This window comes from Anomalospiza imberbis, chromosome 28 (assembly GCF_031753505.1).
Source record: "Anomalospiza imberbis isolate Cuckoo-Finch-1a 21T00152 chromosome 28, ASM3175350v1, whole genome shotgun sequence".
In the NCBI taxonomy this organism is placed as follows: Eukaryota; Metazoa; Chordata; class Aves; order Passeriformes; family Viduidae; genus Anomalospiza; species Anomalospiza imberbis.
Window position 1 is genome coordinate 2,532,618 of NC_089708.1, and position 21,009 is coordinate 2,553,626.

At 52.5% G+C, this 21,009-nt stretch overlaps 1 protein-coding gene across 5 annotated transcripts in view; it reads left to right on the top strand.

Moving 5' to 3' along the window:
* The window catches only part of DOCK5 (dedicator of cytokinesis 5), a 78,528-nt gene that overhangs the window by 49,936 nt on the left and 7,583 nt on the right, over positions 1-21,009 (top strand). For 4 of the 5 annotated variants that reach the window (XM_068174589.1, XM_068174590.1, XM_068174587.1 and 1 more), the window contains exons 32-49: positions 758-816; positions 1,265-1,419; positions 2,452-2,537; positions 3,027-3,183; positions 4,185-4,225; positions 4,325-4,415; positions 4,893-5,012; positions 6,034-6,123; positions 6,890-6,994; positions 8,285-8,426; positions 10,803-10,884; positions 11,079-11,163; positions 11,540-11,626; positions 12,052-12,228; positions 15,644-15,727; positions 16,130-16,267; positions 17,152-17,318; positions 20,555-20,732. In XM_068174589.1, the coding sequence (XP_068030690.1) occupies positions 758-816; positions 1,265-1,419; positions 2,452-2,537; positions 3,027-3,183; positions 4,185-4,225; positions 4,325-4,415; positions 4,893-5,012; positions 6,034-6,123; positions 6,890-6,994; positions 8,285-8,426; positions 10,803-10,884; positions 11,079-11,163; positions 11,540-11,626; positions 12,052-12,228; positions 15,644-15,727; positions 16,130-16,267; positions 17,152-17,318; positions 20,555-20,732 (2,044 nt within the window). Of the gene's footprint in view, positions 1-757; positions 817-1,264; positions 1,420-2,451; positions 2,538-3,026; positions 3,184-4,184; positions 4,226-4,324; positions 4,416-4,892; positions 5,013-6,033; positions 6,124-6,889; positions 6,995-8,284; positions 8,427-10,802; positions 10,885-11,078; positions 11,164-11,539; positions 11,627-12,051; positions 12,234-15,643; positions 15,728-16,129; positions 16,268-17,151; positions 17,319-20,554; positions 20,733-21,009 lie in introns of those variants that run through there. The other variant, XR_010993910.1, reaches the window with a different exon arrangement.

Below are 21,009 nucleotides of genomic sequence, written 5' to 3' on the forward strand. Positions count from 1 at the left end.
CGTGTGGGCTGTTCCAGACACCCCCACGCAGCCCCAGGGTGGGAGGAGGTGCTGTGGAAATGCTGATAAAGGCACTGTGATAAAGGGATGGCCAGGACAAGATGTCAGGGCTGTAAATTAGGGCTCTTGGAAGTTTGGTCAGGCAGACCTTGAGCTGTTGCAGCACCTTGCCAGGAGTCTCTCCACTGGAAGGTCTGTAATGGAAAGGTTGTCACGATTCCCAAAATTCCCTTATGCAATTATGGAAGGTAGGTCAGAGGAATCCTAAAAGCACTCCAGCTTTTTAGTCCTCCACCTTTTACTTTTCTTCTTTTCAGAGCCATTCATAGCCCCAAACCAGCAATTTTTAGTGACTGAGCATCTTTTACCTCTTCATTTCCTTGGAATTGGGTGCCTGTTTTTTTCTCTGAGCATCTTGACACAGACTTTTGTTACGATTTGTCCCCTTTTTTCTGCAGAAGTGACTTGAAGAAGCCTGATAATGAAATCTTTTTGCATTGCCTTGATGTCAGAGGTTAAAGCTTTAGGAAAAAACCCCCAAAGCCAACCAAAGTGGGGTGGAATTGCAGGAAGCAGGAGGGCTGCAGCTTTCAGGAAATCTGAATTCCCAGGAAATTCTGCTCTCAGCAATCTGCAGTGCCCTGTCAGAGTGAGCCATGGCCATTTGTGGCTTTGCCATTCACTTCTTCAGCAGCATTCCAAGGATCGTTTCGGTGCTTGGGCCTTTCTCATCTCTTCCTTTTAATACTTCTTCTAGGTATGGGGACATGAGGAAGGAAATTGGCTTCAAAATCAGGGATATGTGGTATAACCTGGGTGAGTTCCAGCTAAAGAATTATCTTTATTCCAGCTCTCAAGCTGGCTTTCAAATCCTTTATTTCCTTAGAAAAGCTGCACATGTTTAATGTGGGGAAATGCACTTATAGTTCACTGTTTCAGCACACAAAAAACTCTTTTTTCCTGTGAATAACTTGGAAAAGCTGATTTTCTCCTCACATCAGCTGCTGAGATAATTTCTTAGATTCCCTCTAAAGGATGTTCTACCTTGAAAAGATTTTTCAGCGAGCCTTTTTTTGTGATTTACAATTCAGTTTTATTATTTCCTTGGGCTATTCCTGAATTTTGGATCTGTAACCTGTTAATTCTTCCTTAAGTGCCATCCACATAAATTCTGAGCAGAGTGTTTGTTGTGTGAACAATGTGCTTAAACATTGGGAAATCCAAATCCTGCCACTCGATGTATTTGACCCTCAATTTCTTGCAGGTCCCCACAAAATAAAATTCATCCCAGCAATGGTGGGGCCCATCCTGGAGGTGACCCTGGTTCCAGAGCCTGAGCTGAGGAAAGCAACAATTCCCATCTTTTTTGACATGATGCAGTGTGAGTTCAACTTCAGTGGGAACGGGAACTTCCACATGGTAAGGGATGCCTTATATAACCAATATATATAACAATACAGTTAATATAATATATAGCTATTAAATATATATGTATATTATCTATTATTGTATATAGATATTATAATATATACATATTATATATAATCTATGTATTATATATAATGTCTAAATATATATTATATAGATATTATAAATATATAGATATTAAATACAATACAATATGATATATATATACAATATGTAAAAGACTATAATTTCATATATAATATTATATATACAGTGTTATACACAATGTAGTTGTGTATTCATTATATATGACTCTAAAATAATATCTATTTAAAATAATATGTGTATATAAATACACTATAATACATGTATTTGCAATATATACACAATACTGTAATCTTCACCAATGTTCCACATTGTCCATCGGGCAAAAGAAAAATAGAATATTCAAACAAAACAATAAAATCCCCACCCAAAATTGTGCCAAACCCCTTGTCAAGTCCCTCTGGTTTGTAGGGTTCAGGACTTGCCAGTTCTGTCCTGAGTGAGCCTTTCCATGATTTGATAATCCCTGAATTCCCCTTTTTTCACCCTTCCCTGCATTTGCAGAGGTGTCAATGCTCACCTCTAAACTAGGAAGCAGTTTGGAGACCCTCAGAGGGTCTAAAAGATCATTTCAGCTGTTTATTTACCTTTGCAATAACAACATCAATCCCCCGAGGCAGACTTTTGGCTGTACGTGACCCTGCAGAAAGCTGCTGGGCAGTCAAATATTAGGATTATTTGGTCCCTTAATTACAGCAGAGCGTTGCTGTGTGGGGTGAGAGAGGGAGGACCTGCATTTCCTTGCTCCAGTCCTGCCTTTTGCATTTTTCCTCCTTTTATTCTGCCCCAGCACTGAGAACAGCCTGGCCTTGGCCTGCAAACGCGGCGTGTGCTGGTGGGGAGGCTCAGGAGCCCCCCAGGCTGTTTGTGGTGCCAGCCCCTGCTCCTGAGAGCTGCTCTCTGCTTGACTGGATTTTTGTTTTTGTTTTGCCTTTCCAGTTTGAAAACGAGCTGATCACCAGGCTGGACCAGGAGGTGGAGGGGGGCCGAGGGGATGAGCAGTACAAGGTCCTGCTGGAGAAACTGTGAGTTTTATAAAGCACCTGGAGGCTCGTTTTATATATTTTTCCACGCTTTATTGGGCTGCTTTTCTAATACAAAGAAGCCCTAATTCATTAATTGTTCCAGTGAACAGGAAGCTGGTGCAGCTGCAGCGATCTTAGTGCTGTGCAGGTGTTCTGGGGCTGATTGTCCAAAAGATGAGGGGTTTATTTGCACTTTTAACTGCCCTAAACTGGAGATGGAATTCAGAGTTGGCTGCCAAACTGGGGAGGGGGCTGCAAGTGGAAGAGCAGTCTCAAAGTTAAAGCAAAATTGGAGTTTTTAACAACAAAAACTCAATTTTTTTGACCAGCAAGTGCTGTCCTGCCCTGCCTGAGTTGGCTGTCTCGGGTGTGTGTGTCCAGCACTGACTGTCCATCCAGGGAAAGGTTGGAGGTTTTGGGTAGTTCACACCAAAATCCCATTGAGCAGCACTCGGAGGCACAGTTGAGCGTTGCCCCGTGTCCCTGCAGGCTGCTGGAGCACTGCAGGAAGCACAAGTACCTGTCAGCCCCGGGAGAGGTGTTTGCCCTGCTGGTCAGCAGCCTCCTGGAGAACCTGCTGGACTACAGGACCATCATGCACGACGAGAGCAAGGAGAACCGCATGAGCTGCACCGTCAACGTGCTGGTACGGCTGGGACATGTCCCCTGGGCTGGGGACAGCTCCCCTGGGCTGGAGACCCCGATCCAGGGATGGGGACACCTCCCCTGGGCTGGGACACGTCCCCTGGGCTGGGGACCCCGATCCAGGGATGGGGACACCTCCCCTGGGCTGGGGACACCTCCCCTGGGCTGGGGACCCCGATCCTGCGCTGGGGACACCTCCCCTGAGCTGGAGACCCCGATCCAGGGATGGGGACACCTCCCCTGGGCTGGGGACACCTCCCCTGGGCTGGGACACGTCCCCTGGGCAGGGGACAGCTCCCCTGAGCTGGGGACCCCGATCCAGGGATGGGGACACGTCCCCTGGGCTGGGGACAGCTCCCCTGGGCTGGGACACGTCCCCTGGGCTGGGACAGCTCCCCTGAGCTGAGACACGTCCCCTGGGCTGGGGACCCCGATCCTGGGCTGGGGACACCTCCCCTGGGCTGGGGACACCTCCCCTGGGCTGGGGACTCCTCCCCTGGGCTGGGGGAATGTCCCCTGGGCTGGGGACACCTCTCCTGGTCTTTTCTAGACCCCCTTGGAATCATTTTTGATCTAGGGGAGGATTTCAATGAGTTCCTCATGCCATTTTTGGTTAATGATGTGCTCAAGTCAGGCTCTGGAGCTGTAATCACAGAAAGATGGACAGTCCAGAATCAAGTCCTTGGCTGATCCTCCCAGTCTGGAACCCTGGAACACAGGCAGAGAAGATGCCTGGCTGATGGCTGGCATCCCTGTTCCCCTGCAAAGAGCCTGTATAACTTTAGACAAGTGATTTCTCTGGTTTGCCCCTTTTTTGGAGGCACTGGTGCCCCCCTGGTATGAAGGGATGGTCCCAGGGATGGATCCACCTGAGCAGCCAAAACAACAGCAAATATCCCTGAAATTCCTAAAACTGCTGCTCGGGTTACTTGCCTAGAGATGATTCTGCAAATCTGTGGTGCTCTGCATTGCCAGTGTTTGACTTTTTCCTCTTGTTGGCAGAATTTTTACAAGGAGAAGAAGCGAGAGGACATTTACATCAGGTAGGCCATGTCCTTGGGCCTGAAGCAGCCTTTGTTGCCCTGGAGCTCCCTTGGATTCAGGAGTCTTTCACACCAAGGAATTGCTTTTGCTTTGCTCAGGTATCTGTACAAACTCAGGGACCTGCACACAGACTGTGAGAACTTCACAGAGGCTGCCTACACCCTGCTCCTGCACGCTGAGCTGCTCCAGGTATGCCAGGGTTTGGGATTTCTTGAGGCACAGACACCTCAGAATGACCAAAGCACTTGTTTTTCTGCTTTTAATGGGAATCATTAGGTACCAGTGGTCATTGAGGGGCTTCACAGTCTTGGGGATTCCACAGCAAAATAACTATGATATATATAATGATATATATATGAAATGATATGGTTATATATATAATGATATAATGAGATATAAATAATCACATATGATATACCTATATAATGGTATCGTGTAAAATATATAAAATAAGTGATATAATCAAATAATAATGATAAAAGAAAAATCATTATTAGCATCACCTCGTTGCATCCTCCTGCTGCAGGGGAGCTGGGAGAGAATGTCTCATGTTTATATCCCTGCCAAACTTCCTTTGCCTCCATGAGGGATTTGTTTTGAGTCACCCTGTAAGGATTGATCTGGAATGTTCCAGTTGTTTCACCTTTGCCTTTTTCCCTGTCCCAGTGGTCAGAGAAGCCCTGTGTCCCTCACCTGCTGCAGAGGGACTCTTACTGCGTGTACTCCCAGCAGGAGCTCAAGGAGAAACTCTACCAGGAGATCATCTCCTTCTTCGACAGGGGCAAGGTGAGTGTCTCACCCTGTTCCTGCAGCAAACCCTGCCTTGGCAAGTTCACTTCGGTGAGCATTTAGGATTTCCTCACTGGTAAATTCTGGGGGCAGGCTGGAGTTGGTTAAAAGGAGAAAAGCAGATGTGGTTCCACACCTGGCTGGGATCTTGACAGGGATCCCAATACTGCCATCAGCAGGGCACGTGTTTGTCTGGATACATTTAAATCCCATTTCTGTGTTGGCCAAAGGGTGTCTGGAAGGTGAAGCTGGTCAGGGTTCTGGGTAGATGGGAACAGGGCAGGTGTTTTCCTTCCTTCCCCTGGGAGCGGCTCCTGTCAGGTTTCTGGGCTTGCAGGGAGAGAGGCTTCCCTGGCTGGCACTGACCCTGGGAGCTGCACCTTGGAGAGAGGGTTCTGCCAGGGCTGAATGGCTTTGAGCTGAAATAAGGGAAGTTTCGATGGGATCTTGGGAGGGAATTCCTCCCTGTGAGGGGCTGGGATGGAATGCCCAGAGGAGCTGTGGCTGCCCCTGGATCCCTGGAAGTGTCCAGGCTGGAGCAGCCTGGGATAGTGGGAGGTGTTCCTGCCCATGGCAGGGGTGGCACTGGGCTTTGAGGTCCCTTTCCACCCAAATTCCATGATTCCATGATGAGACAAACCCAAGGAACCCCCATCCCAGTGCTGCTGGAGGAGAAGACCACCTGGGCTTCTCTCTGCTGTTCAGACCTGTCCTTCCTCCTTCCAGTGCCCCAGTTTGTCCTGTCAGGATCTCAGTGGAGACCTGGCTTTGTAAATCACTCTCAGATCTCCAAATCACAAGATCTGTATGAATGTAATAATCCCTGCAAAAAAAAAAAAAAAAAAAAAAAAAGCACAGCAGAGTCTGAGGGAAACCTGGCAGAGCATGAAAGTAGTGCCTGAATTAAAATCAGCTGCGTTTTTGTTTACCTATCTGTGCTAATGAAGGCTTTTAACTGAGTCTTTCATGTTGCCTGTGCTCTTCTTCCCCCTCCTGCCTGTCCTCATCCTCTGTGGAGATGTGGGAAAAAGCCATTCAGCTGAGCAAGGAGCTGGCTGACATGTATGAAAACAAGGTCTTTGACTACGAGGGACTTGGTAATCTCCTGGTAAGGCTTTTTCCCTCCATATCCAGCAGGCTGCTGACTGCTTAAATTAATACTGTTCAAGCAGGATAAGCCTAAAATAAATGTATGTTAAAGACAAACAAACCAACTTAACCCCGTGGCTTTGTAAAGGTTAGTAGTAGAATAAATATTTTCATAGTGTCTTTTCACCTCCTAATTAGCATGATAATACCATTTGCAGATGTTTAGAATTCTTGGTCTTAACCAAATGAAGTAACATCCAGGGTGTATTTTCAGGCTCCATAAATCTCATCACCTTGGTTTTTTCTGTGGTAAAAGTGCTGGGCATGAGCACAGAGCTAGAGAATCCTCTTGGCTCTGAATTCTGCTTTTTAGTGGTTAAGGATGGAACCAGATGGTCTTTGTGTTCTTTCACAGCAGAATCATCTGCCCAGTTTTATTTCTGCCAGTTCTCTGACATTTGTCACCATTTGTGTCTGTTCTCTTTCAGAATATATTTGTATTTCATTTGTTTTCCCACAGTGAAGGATTTCAAATATCCTTCTGGAATCCTAAAGCCGTGGCATTGTTCTCATGTCTGCAGACCAGGAAATGAAGTTGGTTCTGCCCCAGACAAAGCAAATATTTAATCAAGTAAATGGATAAGGATGAGGGACTGCATCAAAAAGCAGTTGTGAAGTGTGTTCTGAGGGCAGAGCTCACAGATCAGGAATTGTCCCTGGGAACGTGAGCTGGCAATGTCCTGGAGTCCTCCAAAGTGAAAGTGTGCTGCTGTTTTCTTTTCCAGAAAAAAAGAGCTACTTTTTATGAGAACATCATGAAGGCCATGAGACCTCAGCCTGAGTACTTTGCTGTTGGATACTATGGACAGGGTTTTCCCTCTTTCCTGAGGGTAAGGATCCTTCCCCACTCAGCTTCTCCACTGCTGGAGACCCTAAAAGTCACAACTTTTGCAGAGCTTCCAAGAAAATTCGGTGCCAAAGTCCTTTTCCTTTCAGTGGGACTGACAGATGTAAATCCCAGGAGTGTTTCAGAGCATTTCTGTGTCTAAAAAGAATCAAGTCAGAGGTGAAATTTTGTGTGTTCCAGCTCGAGTGGAGTCTGGGTGTTACAATAGGTTTTTTAGATGAGTGTTAAGTTCTTCTGTGGATTTAAGCAGAATTTGCCTTCTGTGTTTGTGCTCCCTCTGAAATGTGATTGTTGCTGTTAGAAAATGTTCAGCCTGTGAAGAAATTATCCCATTGCTCTTCAGCCTCAACCAACCAAATTTTCAGGACAGGGATTATTTCAGTGGTCAGGGAGAGTTTGTCCCACACAGAAGAATTCAAGTGTAAAGGTGCTTCTTATTTAAGACAGCTGCAGAGCACTGCTGGATCTGTGGAGGACAGGAATGACTCAGATCCAGGGTGAAAATATTCCTGTTATTTAAAATTCAGGGCCATTTTACCTACTCAGACTGGAGCTCTTTGAAGTTCTGGTCTTCAATGGAAGCCAAGCTTAAAAAAAGAGAAGAATGTTAAGTTCTGTGTGAGGAGATGGCATGGAGGGCTTTCAACTCCAGGCCACGTTTTGGAATCCATCCCTTCCTGAAACTACTGCCAGGTGGAAAAATGATTGGCCATGGTCTGGTGTTGGGTGTGCAGAGCAGAGCTGCCAGGGCTAGACCTTGTGGGTGGTGGTGGTCCGGAATGGGACTGAGGTGAAATTCTCACCTGTGCCCAGGGACATCCCTCAGGGAACTCACACCAGGGCTGGCAGGTGCCTGTATTTAAGAACTTCCTGGCACATTTATTCTGCTCCTAAAGATCAGCTCCTGGCTGAGGTTGCTGTGCTGAAGCTGGGCGTGCTGGGAGGTGTGAGCAGCCCGGTGACTCTGGGATGTGTTTGTGGACAGCAGCACCTGTGTGAGGGCATCCCTGCTCATTGCAGGTGGCCTTTAAAAGCTCCTTTCCAACCCTAGTTGATGATTCTCTGTGGAGCAATGGATTTTTTAGACAAATCTGAGGTTCCCCTTGCCAGGCCTGGCTCCCAGCAGGTGCTGTGCCCTCATTCCTGCCTGTGTTCCTTCCTTCACCTCTTCTGTCCAGCTGGGATCGACCCTTCCCATAAACCAGCTCGGGGTGGGGGTTGGAAAGCTCTGCTTTGTTGAATTTTAATTCCCTTTTTCTTCTCCTGCCCACAGAATAAGATTTTCATCTACCGTGGCAAAGAGTACGAGCGGAGGGAGGATTTTAACCTGAAGCTGCTGACCCAGTTCCCCAGTGCTGAGAAGATGACCAGCACAGCCCCTCCAGCAGAGGAGATCAAGGCTTCCCCCAAACAGTGTATCTTTTGGGTTTGGGGCATCTTGGCACACCCCAGAGCTCCCTGTTCCCTGCAACAACACAGCTGGCGACCAGCAGTCGTGAGAAGTGAGGGGGTTCTTGCTTCAGGGGGGTGTGGAGGCAGGCACTGGGCATGAAAATGGGGCTATCCAGAGTTGTGAGGGTGGATTTAAAGGCTGTTTGAGGCTGTCAGAGTTAAACAGGTTGCTGTCAGGGTGAGGAACAGACTGCAGGGAGGATTTCCTGTGTTCTCACTCAGGTGGTGCTGGCTGCTCTGGCCATGGTGGGACCCAGTTGGGTATTTCTGGGTGAAAGATGGGAAATGCAGGCTGTGAAAGTAGGGTGAGAAGTGAAGGGTACTCCCTTCTTCCTTGCAGTCCCTTAGCATTTATGAAGTGCTGGGGTGTGTGTGTTTTTTCCCCTGAAAGTCCCTTTGTAAGACGTGTGAAGTGATTATGTCACTAAAAGTTGTTAGGTGCAGAGCCCTTACTATTTTTTAATTCTTATTTTCCCCCCTTGCTGGTGGGACTCCAAGCTGTGTCTCAAGCTCCCCACCAGGCTTAAGATCCTCTGAATTGTGAGTGTGAGCCAGTGGAGATGCTCCAGACTGCTGCCAGTGACTTCAGTCAGTGGCTCCTGGAGGATGCATGCCAGGAAAACCAAATTCTGGGCTCCCAGCCTGTGCTCGCCAGGCCAGGCTGAAGAATCTGAAGGTCCATTTTGGCCCTCAAACCCTGTGCACAAAGGCCCAGCCCAGGCAGTGATAGCAGATGCTTCCTGTGCAATCCTCCTGCCAAGCACTGAATCCACATAGGAAATTAAAATCCCTTCAAGATCAAACTTGGTATCAAAAATGCCTCTTCTGTTGCTGCTTTGTTTCAGCTGCTTCCTTTGCATCTGTTTGTGTTTGTTCTGATGTTTCTGGCTCGGGATGAACCCGAGCTGCAGAATTTGGATGCAGATCTGAACCGTCCCCAAGGTTTGGGGGTGTTGGGTTCCGGGACTCTGGCACAGCCCTGGGATGAAGGGAGCAGCTGCAGGGCTTGGATTTGGGACAGGTTCTCCTTGGACTCCCACAAACACCTCCTGAGAGGAGGAGTGCCCAGATCTCTGTTGTGTTAGGCAGACCTTGCTGCTTCTGGGGTTGGTTTTACTTTCACGCTCCTTTACCCGCCTTTGCCTCAGGCTCTTTTTTATGTCTTCAGGCTGGTTTTTTGCTCTTCTACGACAAAATACCTCGTCCTTCTTTTGGTAGTGATGTGCTGGGGCTACCAGGTGAGCTGTGCTGAGCCTCAGGGGTTCCCTGCACCCCAGAGCAGCCCAGTGCCACCAGCTGAGCACAGGGAGCTGTGCAGGGGCTCAGCAGGGCACGCAGCCCAAGCTGACGGGCTCTCCTGGGACACACAGCTCCTCAGCTGGGCTCACAGCCTGATCCAGCCTGGCACTGTGCTTTGGGGCTCAGCTTTGCCTGGGGGCCAGCTGGCTCCTCACTGCAGGCAGGCTGACTTTGCTCTGGCTCTCAAAATGCTCTTCAGAGCTGCCCCAGTGAATTAAAGGGCTTGTGGGGGCTGCCTCAACCCCCCACTGAAACACTGCCACTTCAGAGGGCAGGGGATTCACAGAAATCATCTCCTAATGGGCTCAGATTGCCTAAGCCTTGCTTTTCCAGCCAGGTTTTTGCTCCTGTAAAGCCTCAGCACAGTTCTTGAAGCAGAATTTTGGAGGAACATGATAAGCTGTTGTGCTTGGGGATACAATTGCTAAGATCTTTTTAATGTGTGTCATTATTCACAGGTGCAGAAGCTGAGTGTGAAGCAATGCCTTTGTTCAGTTGGCTTCATGAATCTGAAAAGTGGGAGGGAAGGAGCAGCAGCCTCAGATAAATAACTGTGGGCTGAGAGAAGAGGCAGACGCATCCTCAGAACCTCCTGCAGAACCTTGCTGCCCTTTTTCTTGTCTCCCAAAGTAGGAATTGGTGGTGCCAAGGATTCCCAAGCATTTTCAGGGAATTTCAGCACCTGGAAGTGTCCAAGGCCAGGCTGGAGCACCCTGGAGTAGTGGAAGGTGTCCCTGTCCATGGCAGGGGCTGGCACTGGATGAATTTCAGGGTCCTTTCCAACCCAAACCATTCTGGGATTATTATTTGTAAAATCCTTTTCTTTTGGGGTTTTTAATTCACAAGGAGCCTAAAAACTGCAAGATGCAACAGAATGCGTGTGATTAGTGATGAATTAGCCAGGTTTGAAGAAAAATGCTTAACGAGAGCACAGGGATTTGTGGAAAAGTCTGACAATGGAAAGAGGAAGGGTATTTCTCTCCCTCTCCTGTTTTCCCAAAAGGATTCCTAGCTTTTCATCCTTAACCAGTGCTGCTCAGATGTGCAGTGCTTCATTGTGAAGCCTGTGATGAACCTGCCACCTAATTACAAAGACAAGCCTGTTCCTGAACAGATCTTAAAGTAATTTATTTTTCTTTTCCCTCGACATTTTGTGTGTGTTTTCCCCACTAGCTTGGGCACAGGGTGCTGTGCCTTTGTATCTTCGTGTAAATTGTGTCAATTCCTCCCCACAAACTGTGAGGAAACACTTGAACAGTTGAGTGAGGAGGATGGGAGGTGAGGAAAATCACTTTTTTTACTCTGCTTCTTCCCAGCTACTACAGAGCCAACGAGGTGCAGCAATTCACTCACTCCAGACCTGTCAGGAAAGGAGAGAAAGATCCAGACAACGAGTTTGCTGTGAGTCCTTTGCCTTTGGTTTGGTTTGTTGGTGGCACTTTGACCAAACTGTCGCCTTTTCCCTCTCTTGTGGCCACGGAGGTTGGGAAGGAAAAAGTAGGAGACACAAAGGGCATTGCAGTCTGCACCTGAGGTTGGGGGTGATGTCAAGGGGCTCCATAGCTGGAGTTTGAACATTCAGCATCCATCAGAATCCATGGATGTGGTGCTGTGGGAGCCCAGCCTCACCAGAGCTCCATCCCAGTGAGGGGAGGTGGGAATGGCTGTGGAGTTCTGCCAGCTTGTTCTGGAAGCCTCCTTCCTCGCAGGAGAGACTTGAGTTGAGTCCCAACATTTCCCTCACATCTCAGATATCTTTTTTTCCTTCTCTGACCAGAACATGTGGATAGAAAGGACAACGTACACGACAGCTTATTCATTTCCAGGCATCCTCAAGTGGTTTGAGGTCAAACAGGTCACAACGGTGAGTTCTCCACGGGGGCTGCATCTCCTCCTCTCCAGTCCCTCATGGAATAAAGCCTTGGAGCACTTGGGAATGCCAGTCCTTCCACTGTTGGACGTGGCACAGATAAAAGCAAATTACTTAGTTTCTTACTGAGTGGAGAGGAATAAATCACAGAACCATGGAATCCCGGAATGGTTTGGGTTAGGAAGACCTTAAAATCATCCAGTCCATGGGCAGGGACACCTTCCACTGTCCCAGGCTGCTCCAGCCTGGCCTTGGACACTTCCAGGGATCCAGGGGCAGCCACAGCTTCTCTGGGAATTCCATCCCAGCCCCTCCCCACCCTCCCAGGGAAGGATTTATCCCTAAAAATTGCATGAGGGTTTTGAAAGGTTTATTCTGCGACTCTGAAGAAGGCTCATTCTGTTTCTCCTGTCCCTCAGGAGGAGATCAGCCCCCTGGAGAATGCCATAGAAACCATGGAGCTCACCAATGAGAAGATCACCAACATAGTCCAGCAGCACACGTGGGACCGGAGCCTGCCCGTGCACCCCCTGTCCATGCTGCTCAACGGCATCGTGGACCCCGCCGTCATGGGGGGCTACACCAACTATGAAAAGGTCTTTGGAGCCCCTCTGCAGGGCTGGGACAGCTGGGGGTGTCCACCTGGGGAGGGGAAGGCTCCAGGGAGAGCTCAGAGCCCGAAGGGGCTCCAGGAGAGCTGGAGAGGGACTGGGGGCAAGGGATGGAGGGACAGGACACAGGGAACGGCTCCCACTGCCAGAGGGCAGGGATGGATGGGATGTTGGGAAGGAATTGTTCCCTGGGAGGGGCTGGGAGGGAATTCCCTGAGGAACTGGGGCTGCCCCTGGATCCCTGGCAGTGCTTGATCCCTGAAGTCCCTTCCAGCCCAAAGCACTGCAGGACCCTGTGACCCTGTGACCTGTGACTCTGTGACCTGTGACCTATGCCTCTGTGACTCTGTGACCTGTGACCCGTGACCCTGTGACCTGTGACCTATGCCTCTGTGACCCTGTGACTCTGTGACCTGTGACCTATGCCTCTGTGACCCTGTGACTCTGTGACCCTGTGACCTATGCCTCAGTGACCCTGTGACCTATGCCTCTGTGACCCTGTGACCTGTGACCCGTGACCCTGTGACCTGTGACCTATGCCTCTGTGACCCTGTGACCTGTGACTCTGTGACCTGTGACCTATGCCTCAGTGACCCTGTGACCCTGTGACTCTGTGACCTATGCATCTGTGACTCTGTGACCCTGTGACCTATGCCTCAGTGACCCTGTGACTCTGTGACCTGTGACCTATGCCTCAGTGACCCTGTGACCCTGTGACTCTGTGACCTATGCCTCTGTGACTCTGTGACCCTGTGACCTATGCCTCAGTGACCCTGTGACTCTGTGACTCTGTGACCTGTGACCTATGCCTCGGTGACCCTGTGACCTGTGACCCTGTGACCCTTGACTCTGTGACCCTGTGACCTATGCCTCAGTGACCCTGTGACCTGTGACCCTGTGACCCTGTGACCTGTGACTCTGTCACCCTGTGACCCTGTGACCTATGCCTCGGTCACCCTGTGACCTTGTGACCCTGTGACCCTGTGACCCTGTCACTCTGTCACTCTGTCACTCTGTCACTCTGTCACTCTGTGACCCTGTGACCCATGACCCTGTGACTCTGTCACCCTGTGACCCGTGACTCTGTGACCCTGTGACTCTGTGACCCTGTGACCTGTGACCTATGCCTCAGTGACCCTGTGACCTGTGACCCTGTGACCCTGTGACCCTGTGACCCTGACTCTGTGACCCTGACTCTGTGACCCTGTGACTGTGACCCTGTGACCCTGTGACTGTGACCCTGTGACTGTGACCCTGTGACCTGTGACCCTGTGACCTGTGACCCTGTGACCCTGTGACTGTGACCCTGTGACTGTGACTCTGTGACCTGTGACCCTGTGACCCTGTGACTGTGACCCTTGACCCTGTGACCCTGTGACTGTGACTCTGTGACCTGTGACCTGCAGTGTGCAAGCCCAGGTGGGAGCTGGCAGTTCCAGTTCCAGTTCCAGCTGGCACAGACCCGGCCCTGTCGGGGCTCTGTGTGTGCACAGCTCAGCCGGGAGGAGGAGAGGACCAAGAGCAGAGCTTTGCACTGGCTGCAGCGTGGGAGGGCTCAGGTTTAGTGCTCTCAGGGCCAGGGGAGGATCCAGCTCTTCTGGGCCTCCTTTGCAGTGGGATAAGAACCTGCTCCTGCCTTGTGGGGCACAGAGGTGCTTGGGCATTCTGGGCAACAGAGAAAAGCCAAAACCTGGCGTTCCTCCCCTGCATTAATAGGGGATGAGAAGGCAAAAGAGGCTTTCTCTTGCCAGCAGCCTCTGTGTCTTTGGAGTCTTGCTACAGAGCAAATAATTCAGGGAAAAAAGCAGCATTTCCTGTACAGGTTTACTCAGCTGACTTCACTTGAGCAGTGTAGGTTGTTCTTTTTTGTGATGTTTAACTTAAGCTGTTGATTCCCTCCACCTAGTGATGAAATTCCCAGCACAAAATGCACCGCTTGTTTCCACAACGAGGGTGGAATGTGGTAAAACACATTTAATTCTCCTCAGCTGTGTCCCAGTCCCATGAAATGAGGTGCACACGTTAACTGGGAGAGGGGCTGATTGATCTGGGTCTAACTCTGCTGATTCCAGAGGAGTTTGGATGCTTTGCCAGGGCTGAATTTGGCCCTGAATCCTCCCATTTTATGAATTAAGGTTGACATCAAGTTTAGAATTACAAAAGTGGGAAAGCAGTTAAAACTAGAAAACACAAAATCTCTGCAGCCACATCTGGAAATACTCATTTCTGGTTCATATTTTCCTATTTCAGCTGCAGATCAGTGCAGAACATTTGGCTTTTGTGGGCGGCTAAAATCTGAGTTTTAATTGTTTCATTGTAGCCAAAACCCAAAGTTGGGGTTTTTAACATCTTTCCTCTTGCAATAATTAAGCACTTTCAAGGAAAATCCTCTGGGACCAACCCAGCAGCCCTTTCCCAGGCTCACCTCCATCCTGTTCAGGATCAACCCCCCAGCCCTATAAACTTGTACCACAGTCCAGTCTTACAGAAGTAAAAAAAAATATACTCAGAGGCTGAAATAGCTCAGAGAGACAAATGAAAAACTTATTAGGGGGTTTATCTACAAAAAAAAAAAGTTATTCTGAGCAGGAATTGCGATCCCTTTTAATGGAATACATCATGGCAATTGGCACAAATTTAAGTTTTCGGTCCAGGAAAACGGATTTGTGTTTGTTCACCTTCAAACCAAGACCAGATTCTGCTGATTAAAGGTAAACCCAGGAGAACTGGAGACTAAAGGGGCTTTGTTGAAGGAAGCTGGGAGCCCAAATCCCAGCATGGTCTTTATTTCTACTGAATCTTTGTAACCAGCCCCAGGTGAAAACGAGAGATTTAAGGGCTGAAATAAGGAAATTACAGCAGGAGCTGCTTTGCTCTCCTTGGGGCAGCTGGCCTTGTGTGCTGTGGGGCACTGACTGCTGAAAAATAGAGGCTTTTTGAAGTCAGAACTTGAGGGTTTGGGTCTGCCACTCACATTTAAGTGAGAAGTAGAATTGATGGAACCTCAGTTATTCAAATCAGTGCTGTGAGAAGGGGATCAGGGCTGAGCAAAACCTTCCTGATGCAGTAACTTCTTTTTCTTGTGTTTTGCTAGAAACAAAACTGTAATTTTTTAAATAAAAAAGTGGGGTTTGTTCCCTTTTCCCAACAAATAACCCTGGTTCTTTGTCCCTCAGCTTGGTGCCAGCAAAATTTGGGTTTAATATGAGGAAAATGGCAGTGAATTGCTTTTAAAGGAACAAATAACCCTGGTTCTTTGTCCCTCAGCTTGGTGCCAGCAAAATTTGTGTTTAATATGAGGAAAAATGGCAGTGAATTGCTTTTAAAGGATCTCCCCCTCAGAGCTGCCTGAGGAAGCAGTGTCTGTGTCACCTGTGTCACCTTCTCTCTGTGCTTCCAGGCCTTCTTCACAGAGAAATATCTCCAAGAACATCCTGAAGATCAAGACAAAATTGAGCTGCTCAAGCAACAAATCGCTATACAGGTATGGAATTGGGAATATGGAGGCACTGGGGGAGTGGGGAAGAGGGAACCCTGGAGTGCTTTAGGTGGGAAGGGCCCATCCAGTGCCACCCCTGCCATGGGCAGTGACACCTCCCACCATCCCAGGGTGCTCCAAATCCCATCCAGCCTGGCCTGGGGAAAACACTGATGTCTGTTCAACACCTGGAGCTCCAGCACTGAAATTCCCTCACTGCCAGCAGCTCTGAGGCAGCAGCTGAGCTCCCTTGCTGTGTCACTGTTTATTTCCCCCTCTGCAAACACAAAACACGTTGATTTAAATCCTTTATTTTTATCTGAGCTGTTTAACTGACGCTCTGGGGAGCAGGAGGGCTGGTTTGTGCTCCTGCAGCTCATTCTGCTCCTTCCTCCCACCCTCCCTCAGATGCCTCTCCTGGCAGAGGGGATCCGGATCCACGGCGAGAAGCTGACGGAGCAGCTGAAGCCCCTGCACGAGAGGCTCACAGCCTGCTTCAAGGAGCTCAGGAGGAAGGTGGAGAAGCACTACGGGGTCATAACTCTGGTGAGGGAACCTGCTTTTTCCGTGTTTTGCCCCAGAGGAACGCATCTCCCCCTTTTCCACCCATGGGTGGGTGTGAGGTGGTGTCACAGAATCCCAGAATCATCAGGGTTGGGAAACAGCTTTGAGACCATGGAGTCCCAGCTGTGCCCTGTCCCCCCGCTGTCCCCAGCCCAGAGCTCTGAGTGCCACATCCAGGTGTTCCTTGGACACCTCCAGGGATGGGCACTCCAACCCTCCCCGGGCAGTTCCAAGGCCTGAGCACCCTTTCCATGGGGAAATTCCTGCTGATGCCCACCCTGAGCCTGCCCTGGCCCAGCCTGAGGCCGTTCCCTCTGCTCCTGTCCCTGTTCCCTGGGATAAGATCCCAAATCCCCCTGGCTGTCCCCTCCTGTCAGGAGCTGTGCAGAGCCACAAGGTCCCCCCTGATCCCCCTTTTCTCCAGGCTGAGCCCCTTCCCAGCTCCCTCAGCCTCTCCTGGTGCTCCAGCCTCTTCCCCAGCTCTGTTCCCTTCCCTGGACTCCCCCCAGCCCCTCCATGTCCTTCCTAAACCGGGGGACCCAGAACTGGAGGTGTGGCCTCCCCGATTGCCCAGGGGACAGTCCCTGCCCTGGTCCTGCTGGCCACTCTGCTCCTGATCCCTTTGGCCCTTCTGGCCACGTGGGCACACCTGGGCTCGTGTCCAGCTGCGTCCATCAGTCCCCCCAGGTCCTTTTGTGTCCAGCAGCTCTGTCCCCAGCCTGGGGGTTGTGGCCCAAGTGCAGGACCCTTGGTGCTGTTAACCCTCGTGTTCCCGGGGACCCAGCCTGGCCAGGTCCCTGTGCACGGCCCCAGGCTTGCTGCAGATCTGCTGCTGCTGCTTTCTCACGGTGTTCCCGTCCCTGCAGCCCCCGGCGCTGACCGAGAGGAAGCCCAGCAGGTCGGGCTCGGTGGTGCTGCCCTACATCATGTCCTCCACCCTCAGGAGGCTCTCGGTCACCTCCGTGGCCTCGTCCGTGGCCTCCACCTCGTCCACCTCGTCCGAGAGCACTTCCTCCAGGCCGGGCTCCGACGGGTCAGTGACTGGCAGTGACCACAGCGGGGGCCGTGCCCCGGAGGGGAGCAGGGCCATGCCAAGGAGGGGAGCAGGGCCGTGCCAAGGAGGGGAGCAGGGCCATGCCAAGGAGGGGATCAGGGCCGTGCCCCGGAGGGGAGCAGGGCCGTGCCCCGGAGGGGAGCAGGGCCGTGCCAAGGAGGGGATCAGGGCCATGCCAAGGAGGGGATCAGGGCCATGCCAAGGAGGGGATCAGGGCCCGTGCCCCGGAGGGGAGCAGGGGCCATGCCAAGGAGGGGAGCAGGGCCGTGCCAAGGAGGGGAGCAGGGCCGTGCCCCGGAGGGGATCAGGGCCGTGCCCCGGAGGGGAGCAGGGGCCGTGCCAAGGAGGGGATCAGGGCCGTGCCCCGGAGGGGAGCAGGGGCCGTGCCCCAGAGGGGATCAGGGGCCGTGCCCCAGAGGGGATCAGGGGCCGTGCCCCAGAGGGGATCAGGGGCTGTGCCAAGGAGGGGATCAGGGGCCGTGCCCCAGAGGGGAGCAGGGCCGTGCCAAGGAGGGGAGCAGGGGCCGTGCCAAGGAGGGGAGCAGGGGCCGTGCCAAGGAGAGGAGCAGGGGCCGTGCCAAGGAGGGGAGCAGGGCCGTGCCAAGGAGGGGAGCAGGGCCGTGCCAAGGAGGGGAGCATGGCCGTGCCCCAGAGGGGAGCAGGGCCGTGCCCCGGAGGGGGATCAGGGGCCGTGCCAAGGAGGGGAGCAGGGCCGTGCCCCAGAGGGGAGCAGGGGCTGTGCCAAGGAGGGGATCAGGGCCGTGCCCCGGAGGGGATCAGGGCCGTGCCCCGGAGGGGATCAGGGCCGTGCCCCGGAGGGGAGCAGGGCCGTGCCCCGGAGGGGAGCAGGGCCGTGCCAAGGGGGGGATCAGGGCCATGCCAAGGAGGGGATCAGGGCCATGCCAAGGAGGGGATCAGGGCCCGTGCCCCGGAGGGGAGCAGGGGCCATGCCAAGGAGGGGAGCAGGGCCGTGCCAAGGAGGGGAGCAGGGCCGTGCCCCGGAGGGGATCAGGGCCGTGCCCCGGAGGGGAGCAGGGGCCGTGCCAAGGAGGGGATCAGGGCCGTGCCCCGGAGGGGAGCAGGGGCCGTGCCCAAGAGGGGATCAGGGGCCGTGCCCCAGAGGGGATCAGGGGCTGTGCCAAGGAGGGGATCAGGGGCCGTGCCCCAGAGGGGAGCAGGGGCCGTGCCAAGGAGGGGAGCAGGGGCCGTGCCAAGGAGGGGAGCAGGGGCCGTGCCAAGGAGAGGAGCAGGGGCCATGCCAAGGAGGGGATCAGGGCTGTGCCAAGGAGGGGATCAGGGCCGTGCCAAGGAGGGGATCAGGGCCGTGCCCCGGAGGGGGATCAGGGCCGTGCCAAGGAGGGGAGCAGGGGCCGTGCCCCGGAGGGGAGCAGGGGCCGTGCCAAGGAGGGGAGCAGGGGCCGTGCCCCAGAGGGGATCAGGGGCCGTGCCCCAGAGGGGATCAGGGGCCGTGCCCCAGAGGGGAGCAGGGGCCGTGCCAAGGAGGGGATCAGGGGCCGTGCCAAGGAGGGGATCAGGGGCCGTGCCCCGGAGGGGAGCAGGGCCATGCCAAGGAGGGGAGCAGGGGCCGTGCCCCGGAGGGGAGCAGGGGCCGTGCCAAGGAGGGGAGCAGGGGCCGTGCCAAGGAGGGGATCAGGGGCCGTGCCCCGGAGGGGAGCAGGGCCATGCCAAGGAGGGGAGCAGGGGCCGTGCCAAGGAGGGGAGCAGGGGCCGTGCCAAGGAGTGGAGCAGGGGCCGTGCCAAGGAGGGAGCAGGGGCCGTGCCCCGGAGGGGGATCAGGGCCGTGCCCCGGAGGGGATCAGGGCCGTGCCAAGGAGGGGAGCAGGGGCCATGCCCCGGAGGGGGATCAGGGCCGTGCCAAGGAGGGGATCAGGGGCCGTGCCCCAGAGGGGATCAGGGGCCATGCCCCGGAGGGGGATCAGGGGCCATGCCAAGGAGGGGAGCAGGGGCCGTGCCCCGGAGGGGAGCAGGGGCCGTGCCCCGGAGGGGAGCAGGGGCCGTGCCCCGGAGAGGAGCAGGGGCCGTGCCCCGGAGGGGATCAGGGGCCGTGCCCCAGAGGGGATCAGGGGCCATGCCCCGGAGGGGGATCAGGGCCGTGCCAAGGAGGGGAGCAGGGCCGTGCCCCAGAGGGGGATCAGGGCTGTGCCAAGGAGGGGATCAGGGCCATGCCTTAGACAGGAGCAGGGCTGTGCCCTAGAGAGGAGCAGGGGTCACCGTTGGTCAGGAGCGGGAGTGAGGTGACACACAGACTCTGGGTCTCTTCAGAAGGCTGATCTATTTTATTAGAGACTCAATTCTTGTGTAGACTGTTCTGATACAGGTGCACCTGATTGGTCATTTAATCAACACCCCTCGCACCACTGGCTAATTAAGAAAACACCCTTTGGTAAACATCTCATGAGAAAACAACTGTTCAAAGCACCAGCTGCAAGATTGCTTTAATTCTTTCTCTGAGCCTTCTCAAAACTCCCCAGAACAATTCCTGGGAAAGTTTTTGTGGCTTCACTCTCTCTCTCTCTGAATCAACTGTCGCATCCACAATCAGGTGCTCTGAAAATCAAGATTTACTGCATGGAAGTACATTTAAAATGTTACTGGAGGTCAGTGTTGCTGTTCCATTTTACAGGCAGGGCTTTGGAGCACAAACAGTGGGAACTGAGTCCCAGCTGCTGCCTCGGGAGCACAGTTATCCCCAGTGCATTCCAGGTGCCCACTCTGTGTGTTTCCCAGGAAAACAGGGGAGTGAGGCACCACAAAGGGGTTTATTTTGGTCAGCCAAGAGGTGAATAAGGCACACAGCATGTGTTTCACCCTGTTTGCAGCTGCACCTGTGGTGTGGGAAGGAGCTGCCACACCTGGGCACATCCCCTGATGTCACTTGTGTGTGCAGTGACTTTACAGCTGGGATAACCCGAGTTCAGGTGGTTTGGTGCAGGTCAGTGGGACTCATGGCTGAGCAGGAACTGCAGCTCTGGCTCCCTCTGCAAGCAGATCCCACTTTACCTTGGACAAAAACCACATCATACTCAGAGTTCCAGGGGTAACAGCACAAATCCCACTGAACAATCCGTGGTCCTGCCTCACTTTTTCACAGTAATCCCTTACACAAACTAAGAGATCACAGCTTTTTAACAAAGAGCCCTTTCCATGTCTGATGGACTCGTGTTTCATGTTTTTCTCACTCTCTTGGGCCACAGATCTACCCTGGAGCCTCTCTTGGAGAGGAGAATATCCACATCTTCCAGAGCTGAGGAGCTGCCTGTGAAAGACGATGGTGACAACAGGATTAGCAAACTCAAGAGGAAGGAGTGGAGCATCAGCAAGTCTCAGGTTATTGTGGAGAAGGAGCCAGAAACAGAACTGACTTCCAAAATGGTAAAAAAACCCCATCATCATAACGTCAGCAGTAATAAAACCCACAGCAGGAGCTGAGTGTTTCCATTGCTCTCAGCCATGCTGGTCAGAGGGAGCCTCATTAAACAGTGGGAGGGGTTCAAATACCAACCAGCCTCAGTCATCTGAGTAATTCTCTTATTTTAATTTGGAAAATCCGTGTCATGGGCCCAACTGCAGCTTGGCTGGAGGTGCAGCCTGGGAGCAGGAGGCTCAGGGAGGTGCTGAGCAGAGCTGAGCCCTGGGGTGCTCTCAGCAC